This window comes from Pithys albifrons, chromosome 10 (assembly GCF_047495875.1).
Source record: "Pithys albifrons albifrons isolate INPA30051 chromosome 10, PitAlb_v1, whole genome shotgun sequence".
Lineage (NCBI taxonomy): Eukaryota > Metazoa > Chordata > Aves > Passeriformes > Thamnophilidae > Pithys > Pithys albifrons.
The window spans coordinates 9,877,007-9,890,741 of record NC_092467.1 but is presented as its reverse complement, the minus strand read 5'-3'; the positions used below and the strand labels follow the sequence as shown (position 1 = coordinate 9,890,741).

The 13,735-nt window shown below is 38.6% G+C and overlaps 1 protein-coding gene across 1 annotated transcript; it reads right to left on the bottom strand.

The window, feature by feature from the left end:
- Positions 1 to 5,319: 5,319 nt before the first annotated feature.
- On the bottom strand, positions 5,320 to 8,994 carry LOC139676500 (regulator of G-protein signaling 1-like). Its single transcript, XM_071565550.1, has 5 exons — positions 8,794 to 8,994; positions 8,323 to 8,406; positions 7,630 to 7,691; positions 6,919 to 7,082; positions 5,320 to 6,202 (listed from the first exon to the last, which is right to left on the bottom strand). The coding sequence occupies exons 1-5, from the start codon at positions 8,895 to 8,897 to the stop codon at positions 6,017 to 6,019; spliced, it is 600 nt and encodes a 199-aa protein (XP_071421651.1). The 5' UTR covers positions 8,898 to 8,994; the 3' UTR covers positions 5,320 to 6,016.
- Positions 8,995 to 13,735: the final 4,741 nt, after the last annotated feature.

The window sequence follows — 13,735 nt, the reverse complement described above, 5'->3', positions numbered from 1 at the left end:
CTCATGAATATAGAAACACTGCTTGTTGGGACTTGCCTGGTACCCAGTTTGTGGGACACCCTGATGTGGTGTCCTACAAGGGCATGTTAAATATGTGTTTAGAGACCCAGGTCCAAGCACAAGAAAAGCAGTAAAACATTGAGGACTTTGTTATTTTTGAGAAGAGCACAAAGTGGATACTCTGATCTAGCTGCTACTCATCGTTACTGCTGTTTGAGTGGGTGTAATACAGAAATAATGGGCCGATGTTCTTGCTTCTCAGTTAGAACAGCCATAGATATTTTCAGCAGAGTCCTGTTTCTCTAATTACATCATACTTGGTGGCTTTGACAGATTTTGTTGGAACTTTCTTGCTATACATCTGAAAATAGCTTCAAAAAATGTTAAATTCTGTGTACAACAAAGACCTGCTCACAGGACAACAGGGAACAGTGTTCACAGGTTCAGCTCCTTACAAGAGATTGGTCACAACAACCAATAAATCATCTGCAGATAGAGATGATGAAGTGGCTTCTGTTTTGGGGTAAGAAGGTATGGTCTGCTTGTAATCACTGACTGCAGAATTTTAATAGCTTCTATACTCATAGCTTTAAGGCTTATCAATAAGGTTGCACAAATCTTATACTGTGACTGGTTTCTGCAAACTATTATCCATTGTCTGCTGAGTGAGAACAGACTGAAATTTAGATGACACTTCTGAAAACGTTACCTCGTTTGTACTTTGTGACCTTACTCTTCCTTTTTTTCTTCCTGAACTGTGATGTCAGTGTGTAAGCTGATGTTCTGTAGCCATTGCAGTAGGAAAGGACATCACATCATCACAACCTTGGACTAGTTTTCACATGAATTTCCAATGCACCCCTTCAGCCAGGCTTCCTGAAGAAGAGGGTGCTGAGGTGTGGGTGTGAAGCACTGCATGCCCTGAACTCTCTCAGTCTCTACACTCACACACCAAAGCTCAGCAGTGAACAAGGCTACTGACACCACCTGCAGGTGTACTTATTTTGAAGATCCCAGTTCTCCATCTTGCTGCTCTTTTAGTGTTTGGTTATCAATTACAGTGTGATCCAACTTGCTCAGAATACTTGACTGTGTTCATCAAGTGCTTCCCCCCCCCCCATGTCGTTTAGATGTTTGTTTCAGCTCATAAATAATTCCTGGCTGGACTTTGGGCTTTGTTTGAGCCTCCACAGTGTGTTCACTATTTCCTCAGATTGTCATGAACAAGCATGTTGCCTTACACAAACTCATGGCTGGTTGAATTCAGTTCAATATCAAGTCTCTCTTCTCTATATCTAAAGCTGGCTTCTTGACCTTCATGGTTGACAAACCAAATGCTACAGTAAATGTAGAACAGACTTTTTCCATAAGTAGTATGGGAATCATGGGTTACTGAGTTATTACTCTTATGCAAAGAGTGTTTATTTTGTTTTATTTTTAAAGGTAGTTCTCTTCTGACCACAGTAACTTGAAAAAAAACCCTTGTGACTCAAGTGATGTCAAGTTTGTTGGCAGCTGTGCTGTCTCTGTAGTACTTTGGCTGTGTAACAAACTTTGAAGAGAAGCATTGCTAATCTGCTGTTTCTCTCTGCACACAAGTCTAGAGTAGTCCTGAAAGGTTTACATTTCTGCCTTTCATGTTCCACTCAGCTATTTTTAAATTTATTAATGAAAGGGACCATATGACAGCTTGTCACCAAACTAGTTTAGATAAGTGCTTTAAGACTGTGTGCTCCTTAGGCTGTTGGGGGAATTGAAGGGGAATGCTCAATAGCATGTAAATGTTGATTGTCTTTGGGGTCTTTCAAGAGAGTACTTTCTGGGGCTGTTTTGAGAAATAAGGAGGACTGAGTTTATTACCAAAACAGGCACATTGGTTCTTGATTGATGTAAATACCCTTTTTGTGACTAAAACCTTTGAGTCTATCTATCCAAAGGAAGCCAGGGGATAACCTCAACTCCTCTTGGACTTTGTGTCTGAGCATCCAGGACAAATTAAAATTGTCCAGTGAATTTTAGGCAAGAACTTCTTTTGCAATTTCTGCCTGTGTTTAATGGCTAAAGATTGAATTTCAAAAAGCTTCATTTATAGACATTACACACTCTGACACAATCAACCCATGATTCTGAATGGAAGATGAGAGCATCTAATTTTTCCACTTTCTATCATCTATTTTTGCTTTTTGAATTCATTTCACAACTATAAAGGAGATGACATCTGGAAAGCCTGTTACTGCAGGGTGTGGGCAGGAATGGGTGGCACTGAGAAGTCTAAGTGATGAATCTGTACTATATCACTATCTCAATTTTAGTTTCCTTCCTCCTTTGCTGTGCATAATGATAAAATGTTTCCACGCATGGCCTATTCAATATATGGAGCACTTGATACTGTGTTATACCATGGTTTATATGGGATAATATTAAAAATATCTATTTCAGGGGATTAATTTTTCTGAATTGGAGAGATTAAAGCTAACCTTCTAAATTCACCCTCAGGGAATGCTGGACCCTGGAGTCTTTCTATAAAGAAAACTGCAGCAGAGAGAATTTAATTCACTTCAAAAATATATGTGAAGATGGTGCAGTGATTGCTATTTTTTAAAAAATTCTGAAACACCAACAAACAATTGAAATGTTTCCTTCAGAGCCAAGGCAGAACACATAAGGAAAACTGAGTCACTACTGTGAAATCTTAAAAGCTTCTCCATGTACTGCATCCTGTTTTGTTATACTGTTCTGTAGCTGATGGTCAATCTGAATCAACTGTTTCTCCTACAGACAATGAATGGAACAGCCAATTTCTATTCTCTTAATGTATCTCTCCATGATGTATTTTTTTCCAAAAAGGGAAAGCTAAATCTAGTGTTTAAAAGAAAAAAAGAACAACCCACAGCTGTGAAACCAATCTGTGATACTGGGGTTACTCATGTGTACTAGTGGAGGGAGGAGAGATGAGTGCATGCACCTTGTAAATAAACCAAGGGTCACAGAAAGTACTGAGTCCTCAGCCCTTTGATTGGTATGTTGTGCTGTTTTTCTGAGTACAAAGAACCTCTGTTTAGGCAGTATTTAAAAAAAAAATCACTTGAAAATAAGCACTGCCTACTACATTTTGAAAAATAATAGAAATACCTATTTCTGAACTATTCTAAAATGCAAATATTGTTAAGTGTCTTAAGATAATATAAGAAGTCTTTCAGTTGTACCATTGGAGTATTACTTATAGCTTCTTCCTTTTATAAAGTATGGATGGCACCATAATTGTCATAAAATACATCCAGATCTCTCAGACCTTGTTTAAACAACCAGTTTTGTATAGCCCTGCTATAGCAACAGATATATAATACTTGGTGTGCAACAGCATCCCCGAGCCAGGTCTGAATTTCTGCTGCACTGTTTGTTGCTTTATGAGATGCAGTCATGTTGCCAGGGATGCTGGAGTGGGCTGGAATATCTCTGGAATTAACAGGCTGGGTGATTGACCTTTGCAGTTGATTTCAGGTTTGTAATGCAGATAAGGTGAAAGACTTCAAAGAGTACCAAGGTTGGGTTGTATGGAGTGGAGCAGTTCCTGTTTGAAAAAGAAAAACCTTTCAGTTCTCACACTGTACTAAATCATGAAGTAGGGAGAGATCTTTGTGAAAGAGAGGCACAAGTCTCTTCTTCCCTCCTCAGATACTCTGATCTATACTAACTGTGTAACACAAATGGCTCTATAGTCTTCTCTGCCAGCAACAACCTATTAAAAATTAATGAAAATCCTAACTATCAATGCTATGAAATATGGTTTTAGTCAGCAATTTCATACAGGTGTTTGGCTAAATCATAGCAAAATCATGAAACTGCAAGGGAGAAGCAAATAACGACTGGGGCATGCTAATTTAAGGGATTTACAGTCAAAAGAATAATGCTACTTGAAGGCAGTATCTGTTTGGACGGTAGCTGTTATTTCATACTTCTCTTGTCTTCTGTCAGGTTGAAGTTATGCAAACAGTGACACTTTGTCCATGTCAACTGTGTCAGAACAAACACCATGATCCACCTTGTGTGGGAGGCTTAGTTGTTATTCCTGTTTCACAGAAATTTACTTTATTCCTATGTGATCCTGGAAAACTAAGTCACCTAAGAGTGCCAACTGTAAGCTGGTTTACATTGTTTCAGGAGCATTCAGGTTTTGTAGTCAGACTGTCTCAGGTATACATATTTAACAATAGTACTACAAGACCAAGTTCTTTTCTTCTGCATCTATTGGCCTGGGAAGGAGGAGGATGTGATTTGCAGTGGCTTTACACCTACAACAGTCAGTGATGGTAGGAACTGGCGGCATCTGCTGCTTTGCTCTGTTTCTTCCAGCCATTTTGCTTCTATCACAGATTTTTGTCCAAAGTCCCCAAAGGGTGGCAGTAAGAACACATGGTCTGCTCTGCTGAGGTGACGTCAGTGGGTTTACAGCTTCTTCAGTTGGTATGGAATAACAGAGTGGGCCTGACTAAGCTCATGTTATTTTGGAAAAATGGAAAATCTACAAGGGTGAGAGAAAATCTTGTATTGCAACTCATGTGATATTAGTATCCCATGATGGTAACTCATTAAGACCAGGGCACTCTTTGATTTATTTTCATCATAAACTAATGTCATGAGGTCTCAAACACTTCAGTTTTGGTAGTACTCATGTTCATGGTTACACAGTTCAAGCATAATCACGTTTTACTTTAGTTCTCATCACCACCCCTTATGTTATAGGCTACTCAACATTTTAGGGTGAATTTATTGCAACATTTGCTCTGAAATTAAATGATCTTTGATGCTAGCATTGGTATTCTAAGTTACGGTCTGGATCTTGCCAAGATAGTATCACAAGCCATGGGACTGCTAGTGAGTCTCACTGGCTGCTGCCTCTCTACATAAGCAACTATGGTTGATTTGTGTGCTCAACACATCATTAGTGTCAAAAGGGGATTGATCTATGGGGTCAGTGGTTAAACAATTTCTATATTTGAGATTTATGCTGAGTGCTGGTAGCTGAGGCAGTATGAAAAACATGGAGAAAATTTAGACCTGCTCCTTTTTTTTTTTGGTGTGTTTTTGTTTGGTTTGGTTCATTTGTTCTTTTTTAGTTGTGAGGATGGCTCTGTGAAGGTCAGAATCACCTGCTGTAGATAACTAAGGTTATAGTTGTATAAATGGGTAAAAAGAGAGACAAGTTGTGGTGGCAAAATTAATATTTGGATACCAGGATGAGAGGTAGTGGCACAGTGGGACTGAAGGGAATCATGTGTTTCTATACTTCAGTAATTATGATTGAAAGATCGCTTAAAATAAGATGCAAAATGACCATAAACTTTATTTTTAAGTAGTTTTCATTGGAGAGTTGCTTATTGTTTTCCAATAAATTAAACAGCAAAGATGCCACATACCTGGTTGTTGAATACAAACTTACTAAAAGTACAGCTTATGTAATTCTTATATAATTTAAAACATATCATTTTAAGACGTGTGGACTTGTATTATATTTACATAGTACAGTAGAATCGTGGAGCTCGTGCTCACACTTAATTAGCACTTCACAGATTTTTGAGAGTCATCAGTCTTGTCTGGATGCTTTCTGTTAAGCATGAAATTGTCAGTCATCCTTGTTTTATTTCTGAATGTGGTAATTTGTTCCCAGCACTCAGTTTGGCAGTCTTGCACTTCCTAATAATCAGCAGTTCTTTGGGATCTAAGACTTGGTTCCGTGTTCACAGAGTGGTTCAAACAACAGATAGTTGTTCATATCCTGTCTTGACTCCCTGGTGTGTGGGAGGAGAGGTTTTTCTCCCTGTGCTGCTCTCACCATTCTGACAGCCTTAACAGCTTTGATCCTGCATTCCATTGGTCGTGGAGCTGTTTGCATCTCCCTTGTACTCCTCCTCCTAAGGCACGGATTTTTCCCTGCCAGGATCCAACCACCTTGAAGGGATCTCATCACAGGATATTTGACACAGAGTCTACTTGGCGCTTCGCTGCCTCAAACGCTTTATTTTGAAGTGTTGGGTTGCAGCTGGTTCAAAAGGTTCAGGTAGGTTTTGGATTTTAAAAATCTGGGATATGAATCCCTTTCCATAAGGATGTATACTGTTTTCTGGACTTCATCAAAACTTGTGTGAGTTGGGTCTTGAGCCTTTTTGGCTGTAGCTTCCCTCATCTGATAGTCAATATTGATCTAGAAAGGAAAAAACAAATGCCATTGAAAACTTAAAAATGTACTCTTTCTATACCGAACACTCAATAAATATACAGATTTTCAGTCTTAGCACTCAGTGAGGTAGTTCAATGTCAGAACTGCAAAATGAATGAATTTAAATACTTATATCCCAGCTAGGAACAAAAATTACTGTTCACTATGGAAATGTAGTTTCTTATGGAGTTGGAAGTAACACATCTCAACGATGGACTACTTAGAGGAGCAGCCTCCAGTTAAAGCTCCAGATAAGAGAGAAACCTTGTGTTGAATATTGCCAGTTTCAAATATGATCAACATACAGAATTTTCAATTTTTCTGGAAGGTCCACATATATTAAAAGACAAGAAATTATCCATGGTGCTTCTACTAACTCACTAAGAATCCCCAGGCCCAGTCAGTAATTCAGACTGGGCTGACTCAGTGAACAGCATCACGTGATGAGCTGCTGAGGCCACTGCTGAGCTCTGCTAGTGGTGCTCTCAAGTACTGGCCTGTGTCCTGTGACACTGCTCGTGAGATCTGATAATCTCACAGCTAAAGGCAGCAATGATGCAAGTATGGGCATATGGGCATGAAAGCTTGTGTCTGTCTCTTCCTCTTATGTAACGGAGTGTGTGAACATCTCAGTGAAGCTGCACTTCTATTTTTAGACTATCCAGGTACGGTAACACTGCACAGATTGATGTTGTACATACCTGTTTAACAGCATCCGACTGAACAAACTCCTCATAAATCCTCTCTGCTTTGCCATGTAAGTGATCAGACTTGGTTTTCTTGTAATCCTCACAAGCCAACCAGAACTCAATGTTTTCCTCACTGAACTCTGACTTCAGGAACTCCCGAAAGACACCTTGACCACCTAAAGCCAACACAAATACATCATCACTTATTGTGTGATACTTGTGACCAGAAAGGATAAAATAAATAGGAGTTGTAATGAAATCTCATATAAAATCTTGCCAAAATACACTGTTTTTCCCTTCTTCAACATAGTCTAATGTTAAGGCTCATGGTAGTCTTCCTAACTATGTTCAGTGTTTTTTAGATCTAGACCCTGAATGCCAAATTATATTGATGGATTCTAGTCGTTCCTAAATGGATTGTCTTAAGGTACAAGTGGAGAAAAAATTCCAGATTAAGCTGATATATTATCCAGGGTTAGAAGACCAATCAAAAAGCACTGAAATGAGCTGTTTGGAGGTTATTTCTATGCTGAAAATGGAAAGAAGAAACCCAACAACTTGGAAACAAAGCTGTATCAGTGGCCATGTTACAATAGAGCTGTAAAAAACCTGGAATGCAACTGTCCATTCTCTGGCAGCATTTGTATAATGCTATAGTTTTGTCTATTTCGTGAGATCAGATAAAATTTTGTCCTCAAAGTCATATTGAAGTAATAGACTTACTTTGGCTGGCCAAGAGCTTTTCCAAAGACTGTGACCACTGAATAACTTCCTCTGCAGAAAGCCTAAGATGATAAGAAAGAGAAAAGACTTTAGGCAAGAAACCATCAGGGTTTTTTTACATGTCTGAAAGAGATAAATTTTATAATTATATCCTAGGAGTATGCACCAGGTGTTTACTAAACTTATCAATTTCTCATAATTTGAGACATGGAAACAGCCTCCTTTGAGGAAAAATAATCAGAAATGGAAAATCATGGAACCGTGATGCTATCCTCAACCCTGTTCCCAGGAAGATAAGCTTTCACTGTAATTGCAGTAGAATAATTTTGTACCTGTACTTCGGTTTCCAAATTTCTGCAAGAATGATAATACCCCCTGTTCTTCATTTAAGTGTGAAGCACTGCTTCTTGTAAATCTTTAGAGAATAGACATAGTGTCCCTCTGATGAAAATGGACATAACTGAAGTGTCTTCTCCCTCACTGTTTTATGCAAACAGATCAAACCACTAAGAAAAAAAAGTCTCTGGCTCCATGAATAGTTTATCTTTTAATGTCCACCTCTCTTGCAGTTTGGAAATTCTAGGCATTGTTATAACATTTGTTGTTCTAGACGTAGCTTAGAAATTAAGTAATTTATTACATAGTAATTTAGCTATAGTTATATTTTATAACTTGGTGTATCTCAGTACTTACATGACATTTTTGGAGTTGGAAGTCTTGATCCCAGATTCAATATGCGGTACCATGCACTTCAAATAGTTTTTGAGATCTGCACCACTGAAACACAGAATAGTCACTTTTGTAATTCATTACAATTGCAGTTGCACTTAATTTCTACTTAAATTTTCTTCCAGCTTTTAAACAGAGAGAGACAGCTTCATCCTGTGACTGATACCTGGGAAATTATGTACCCAAGTAATTTTTTTGAAAGGACTAAGAGGCTGTCCCTGTATCCAAATCTACTTCTGATTACCTAAAGCAATCTATTAATTGGTATGCACCAGCTCAAGCCTTTTTTAAATGCTGCTGTAGTCCTGGACTTTGAGCAGGCTTTTGCAGTCATTTACCCTGAAACACAGTGCTAATTCTTAATCTTCGAGATTAGTGGAGTGTTATTTTTCACTTCTAATACATTCAAGTTTATACTAAGCTGTATATACTTACAAAGCCTTTTGCTTCTTTTTATGGATTCTGCCTTCTGCAGGCTTGCAGTCTTCTTTTCCATTTAATTCAGTCATGTTGTTGTGGTGAAAAAAAAATCCTGGCATTTTATTTAACTTTAATGTGGAGCGACTTTAGCAATGGTAATCCTCCCAGTAACAATGTCGGCTCCCTGCCTCTGCTGCTGCCTTTTATTGACGCAGGCAGCCCTTCTAGTTGGTGTGAACAGATCTGTTTATCATGTATCCTCACCACAAACTGGAAGTTCCCTTTTTTCAGTGCGCACTGACGTGAGTCTTTTGAGAGAGAAAACAGACAGCGCTGTCTCGTGGTTGAGGTTAAACCGGATGACACTGAATTACTTTGGAGTTGTTATGTATGTCTGTGTGTCGACTACCAAAAAAAAAATCCCCTTTAGAACTTTGAATTCTTGTCCCTTTCTGTTTGATACTTGCAAATCAGAAATATTCCTTGGTTTGACCAAATGAGCTGCAGTGTTCTTCTGATCTCCTGGCAAAATTCACCTGTTACATGCCTGTCCTGAAATTTTCAATGGGTTAGGTAGGCTCAGCAAAATACTAGGGGAAAGTATATTAAGATACCCCAGTATTAAAGTACCACATGCAACAAGCTATTTGCAAGTCACCAGCTACTTTTCAAACTAGAATACTATACAGACAGAGGCATCTGCTTTGTTTAGAAATGTGCTGTGAAAATATTTAGAAGTCATTTTCATGGGAAAGGGTTTTGAAAGAGCAAGTACTTAGTTGATTTGGTTTCATTTTCCCAAGTCAGGTTATTTGGAAGCACACTGCCATTTTTCAGGAACACCTCCATAATTTTAAGTGACTTAGCACGTATAAATATTGCTTAAGGAGCTGCTGTTGTAACCACAGTGTGAACATTGTAACTGGTTTGAGGGAGATGTGCATTCTTAGGACATGCTTGAATACTGCTGCAAAGAAGAAACCATAGCTATAATGTAAGATGAAGAATTAATTGTAACACTGTCTGGGATAATGATTTGAATGTTGAAGTACTTAATCTGGTCCCTAAGTGTCCCAATTTCTGCTTACTTTCTTGTTGGTTGTTTGTGGGGTTTTTTCAGTGACGTTTCAAAGATTTTGTTGTACTAAATAACTCGTACAACGTTGATTACTTATAAATAGCTCACAAATTAAGTGTACAGGACTGCATGTGATTGTGGTAGCTGCTCACACATCTACAACTTCCTCGTGAGCTGTGATGCAGAAGCCTGGGAGACAAGCAGCTGGCCCCAGACAGCTGTGCATGGAGGACTCGCCGTTTGCATCAAGGTGGTTTCAACCGCAGGAAGCCACTGATCCCGAGTGTCAGTGACACAAATGTGTCTGCTTAGGTTGCACTGCAGGAGATATTTATCTCCGTGCTATCAGGTAAACACTGACCTTTGTGCAGCAGAGATATTTACCAACTGCTCTGAACAAGGCTAAAAAGGAAGAGATGTTATCAGTAGCATATTTGGTTTTGTACCTGCATGGTGAGTTTTGATATTCAGCCCCTCAGCATCCCATTGTGTTTCCTCAGTTAGTAGCTGTCCTCAGTGAATTGCTGCAAGGGTTTTAGAGATGCTGCATCCAACCCCATCTCAGAAAGGTCCAATAAAAGAGTAAAAGATGAGAGACAAAAGTCACAGTGAGAGGGAGGAAAAAGAATTATTTTCCTATCATATTTTTGGTACTTTGTAGCCTGAGGATAGAAGCAAGGTAGTGTCTGGAATTTACAATTACGAGCTGATATAAGTAAGCCACCAGTGCAGTTCTGTGAGTCCAAGGCGGACTAGATAGAGTTAATTCCTTGGAGAATAGGACGGTTTGCTTGTTTGTACCTATTATCAATGAAGGACTGTTGGCAGTTCATTTACAAGACAAGCAATGTCTGTTCTCCATTTAAAATGAAATTACTGTGTTTACTTTCGAGATTTGTTAAATATGTCAATGCACATAAGAGGTGTTCCGTCAGACCTTCCTTTAGAAAGGGATTATCATGTGGTCTTTGAACTTCACCTGCTTGCAATAAATATTTTCCTGAGCAAAGAAAGACTCATATTCATGTCATTTACATCAAAGTGATGCTGCTGTCGCACAATATTTGAATGGTTTTCCAGGTACTTTATTTTTTAGAGGAGATCAGTTAAGTCAATACTACATAACAGTGCCACTTGCAGAGATATCATACCACTGGACTCTAGGGGAGGTGGTAGCCTTTGCTTTTAGGATCTTGGTGCTATTGGTCTTGAAGACAGGCAAAAGTGAAAAAGGAATAGGTGTGAAGGAAGAAAAAGTTATGGTTACCAAGCAGACCACCTGGCATTAGCTGTTGTTCTTATGTTCTGCTGTTCTTACATCCTCAATTAACCATGTTCTTGATATAATGGAGAGTCCTCTCCAGTCTTCCAGATTCATAAGCCCCATTCTCTGTACAAGTGCTGCTGCTCTTTATTTCTGTGCAAAGAAAATCAAGATTGCTTCTTTGGTTCACTCTGTGCCAGGTCTATTTGTCTGCTTGTCTAAAGATTCATGTAAAATGGGCAAATGTAGAAAGATGACTCATGGGTATTTGATTTGGAGAAGAAATTAGCAATGTGTGCCTAGGAAGAAGTTTTGCTCATCAACTTCTAGCTTAGGTCATAGAAAGTATGAAGACAATGTAAAGCAGCAATATCCTTATATCTTCCTGTAAGCACTGCTCGAACTCCACAAACCCAATCCCTATTGCATTCAGTAGCAGAAATCTCAACATGGGTGTGTGATTCCCTTTTTTCCCCTCCATTGTGGACAAATACTTTCTTCCTCTGAGTAACTCTGATCTTCAAGACATCCTTTTTTTATCTCAGTGGAATGTTTCCTTGACTCTGGTTCACTCTTTCTATGCAAGTCCACTCATCTTTGAGATTTTATTCGTTAAGGCCAGTGAAAGTTTCCCAATTTCAAGAATGGGGGAAATTATCTACAAGACTTAAGTACATATACAATTGAAGTGAGAGGGCCAAGAGGAACTACAAGATCCCATAGGGCTGACACTCTTTTCATTACTGGAGTAATGTTCTGCTTGGGGACACCACAGGAAACCAGGAAGATACCTGCATGAAATTTCTGAAGTTAAAAGTACTTTGCTAGCTATGAATTTGGTTATTGCAGGGGTTTGTGTTTTGCTCAGGAATTGGACTAGTTGTTGGTTGCCTACAGCTTGCATGATTCTGTTGTTCTGAATACTCTGACTTGACATTGGCAGTTTCAAAAGTGCTGCTTATTTTTAACTTGACTTTAAAAATATAATGCTTCAAAACCAGATACATTCAGCCGTATTCAGGGTCACTATCCTTGTTTCCTGTAGACAGAAGTGTAGTCCAGGCTCTGGTGGGGTTAAACTGATGCCGTGAATTATCATAGCTATGTCCTGACCCGATGGAAGGCTTTTCACATAACTTCTGTCCCTCTAATTGATTTGGTTTCTTTCAGTTTCATCGTGAGATGGTTGGTAATATACCTGTCTTTTTCAAGTCCCATAGTCTTAATCTACCTATAGAATATTTTCCTCTATTTATGCAGAGCATGATGGCTGATTTCTGTTTGAAATACTTTCTTGTTTAATAATTAGTCTTCTCCTGTATTATTACAGAAAGTTGCAAAAAATGTATTTTAATCCTTACAATTGTAGGGCTTATTAGAATAATCACATCATTTGACAAAGGCGGCTCTTTGTCCCAAGGTTGTTGTTGCCTTGTTTGTCTCTGTCCAATAAAAGGACAGGGTAGTACTTTCTGCAGCAACAGCAGCACAGCTGGCCCCACCATTTGGTTTCTGCTGTTTTCCTTATCTCTTGTAGGTTTGTGATGAGTAATTCACCCAAATGTGCACAGAAGACACTTGCAAATATCTGCTATTATTTAACCTCTTTACATGCATTGTTTTCTATTCTTTCTGGTGACCACTTGGTAGAGTGCAAGAGAAAAAAATATGTGAATTTTCAAGATTGCAACACTGGACAAGTTTGGTCAAAGCAAAGAAGACAAAAAGTTCCGTGAACTCTTAAATCCCATTTGCTGCTGTAAATGATTTCAAGTTTCTCCTTCTAACTTCTGCTTTTACATTTCTCTTTGGTCACTCTTGACTGGCCCTACCCTCATTCATTCTCCATTTCAGCCCAATTTTCCTTTTGAATGTTATATTTTGGCTTAGGCAAGCTCTTATCTTTCATTTGTGGACAATTTTTGGCTTTACTGCACTCTTGCTGCTGATTATAAACTTCCCTGGAGTTAAACTGGCCACATCTGCTGAGGTCAAGTGCCAGACAGACAGTGCTGCCCCACTGCAGAACATCCACCTGCCCATCACATAGCTGAGTATTGACTATGAAAACAAGTGATTTCTTTGAAATGCTGCTGTCTTTTATGTGACCTAAAGAAGTCAGCTGCTGATAATCCATCTCTCTACTGAAAAAAAGGCGCTTAAAGGAAATAGAAACTAGTTTCTGTGTGAAAGGAAATAGTGCTAATTAAAAAGAAAAAGAGTGGGCAATTTTGAGCTGCAGGGATATTTTATAACATTAAAATTTTCTCTGTTATCATGTAGACAGTCCATAACAGAGTCATGGGACTCATGGTATGCATTATGAATTATTTTTATATCTAATTCCTGCTACAAACAAAAAGTTTCTTGAATGAAATCCTGAAGTCACTAAGTTGAAAATATTGCTACTAGTTTTAGTGGCCTCACTTTTGGCATTGGAATGATTTGATTGAGAATTGGTTTTTGGAGGGCTAGTTCTTTTGTTTGAAAGTTCAGGTGTTACCAATTTTAGCTTTCACTTCTAATTAATTCAATGATAGTTTTAATTTTGGAACCAGTAAGGCATAACTAGGTCAAATGGCATCATACTTCTCAAAATACAAGAGGACTTCTAT

Excerpts from the sequence above, each read along its gene's own strand:
- LOC139676500 (XM_071565550.1), bottom strand. The coding sequence starts at position 8,897 with ATGCCAGGATTTTTTTTTCACCACAACAACATGACTGAATTAAATGGA. Across the intron at positions 7,692-8,322 it reads TCCAACTCCAAAAATGTCAT|GCTTTCTGCAGAGGAAGTTA; the intron begins GTAAGTACTGAG and ends TTATCATCTTAG. Across the intron at positions 7,083-7,629 it reads AAAGCTCTTGGCCAGCCAAA|GTGGTCAAGGTGTCTTTCGG; the intron begins GTAAGTCTATTA and ends TGTTGGCTTTAG.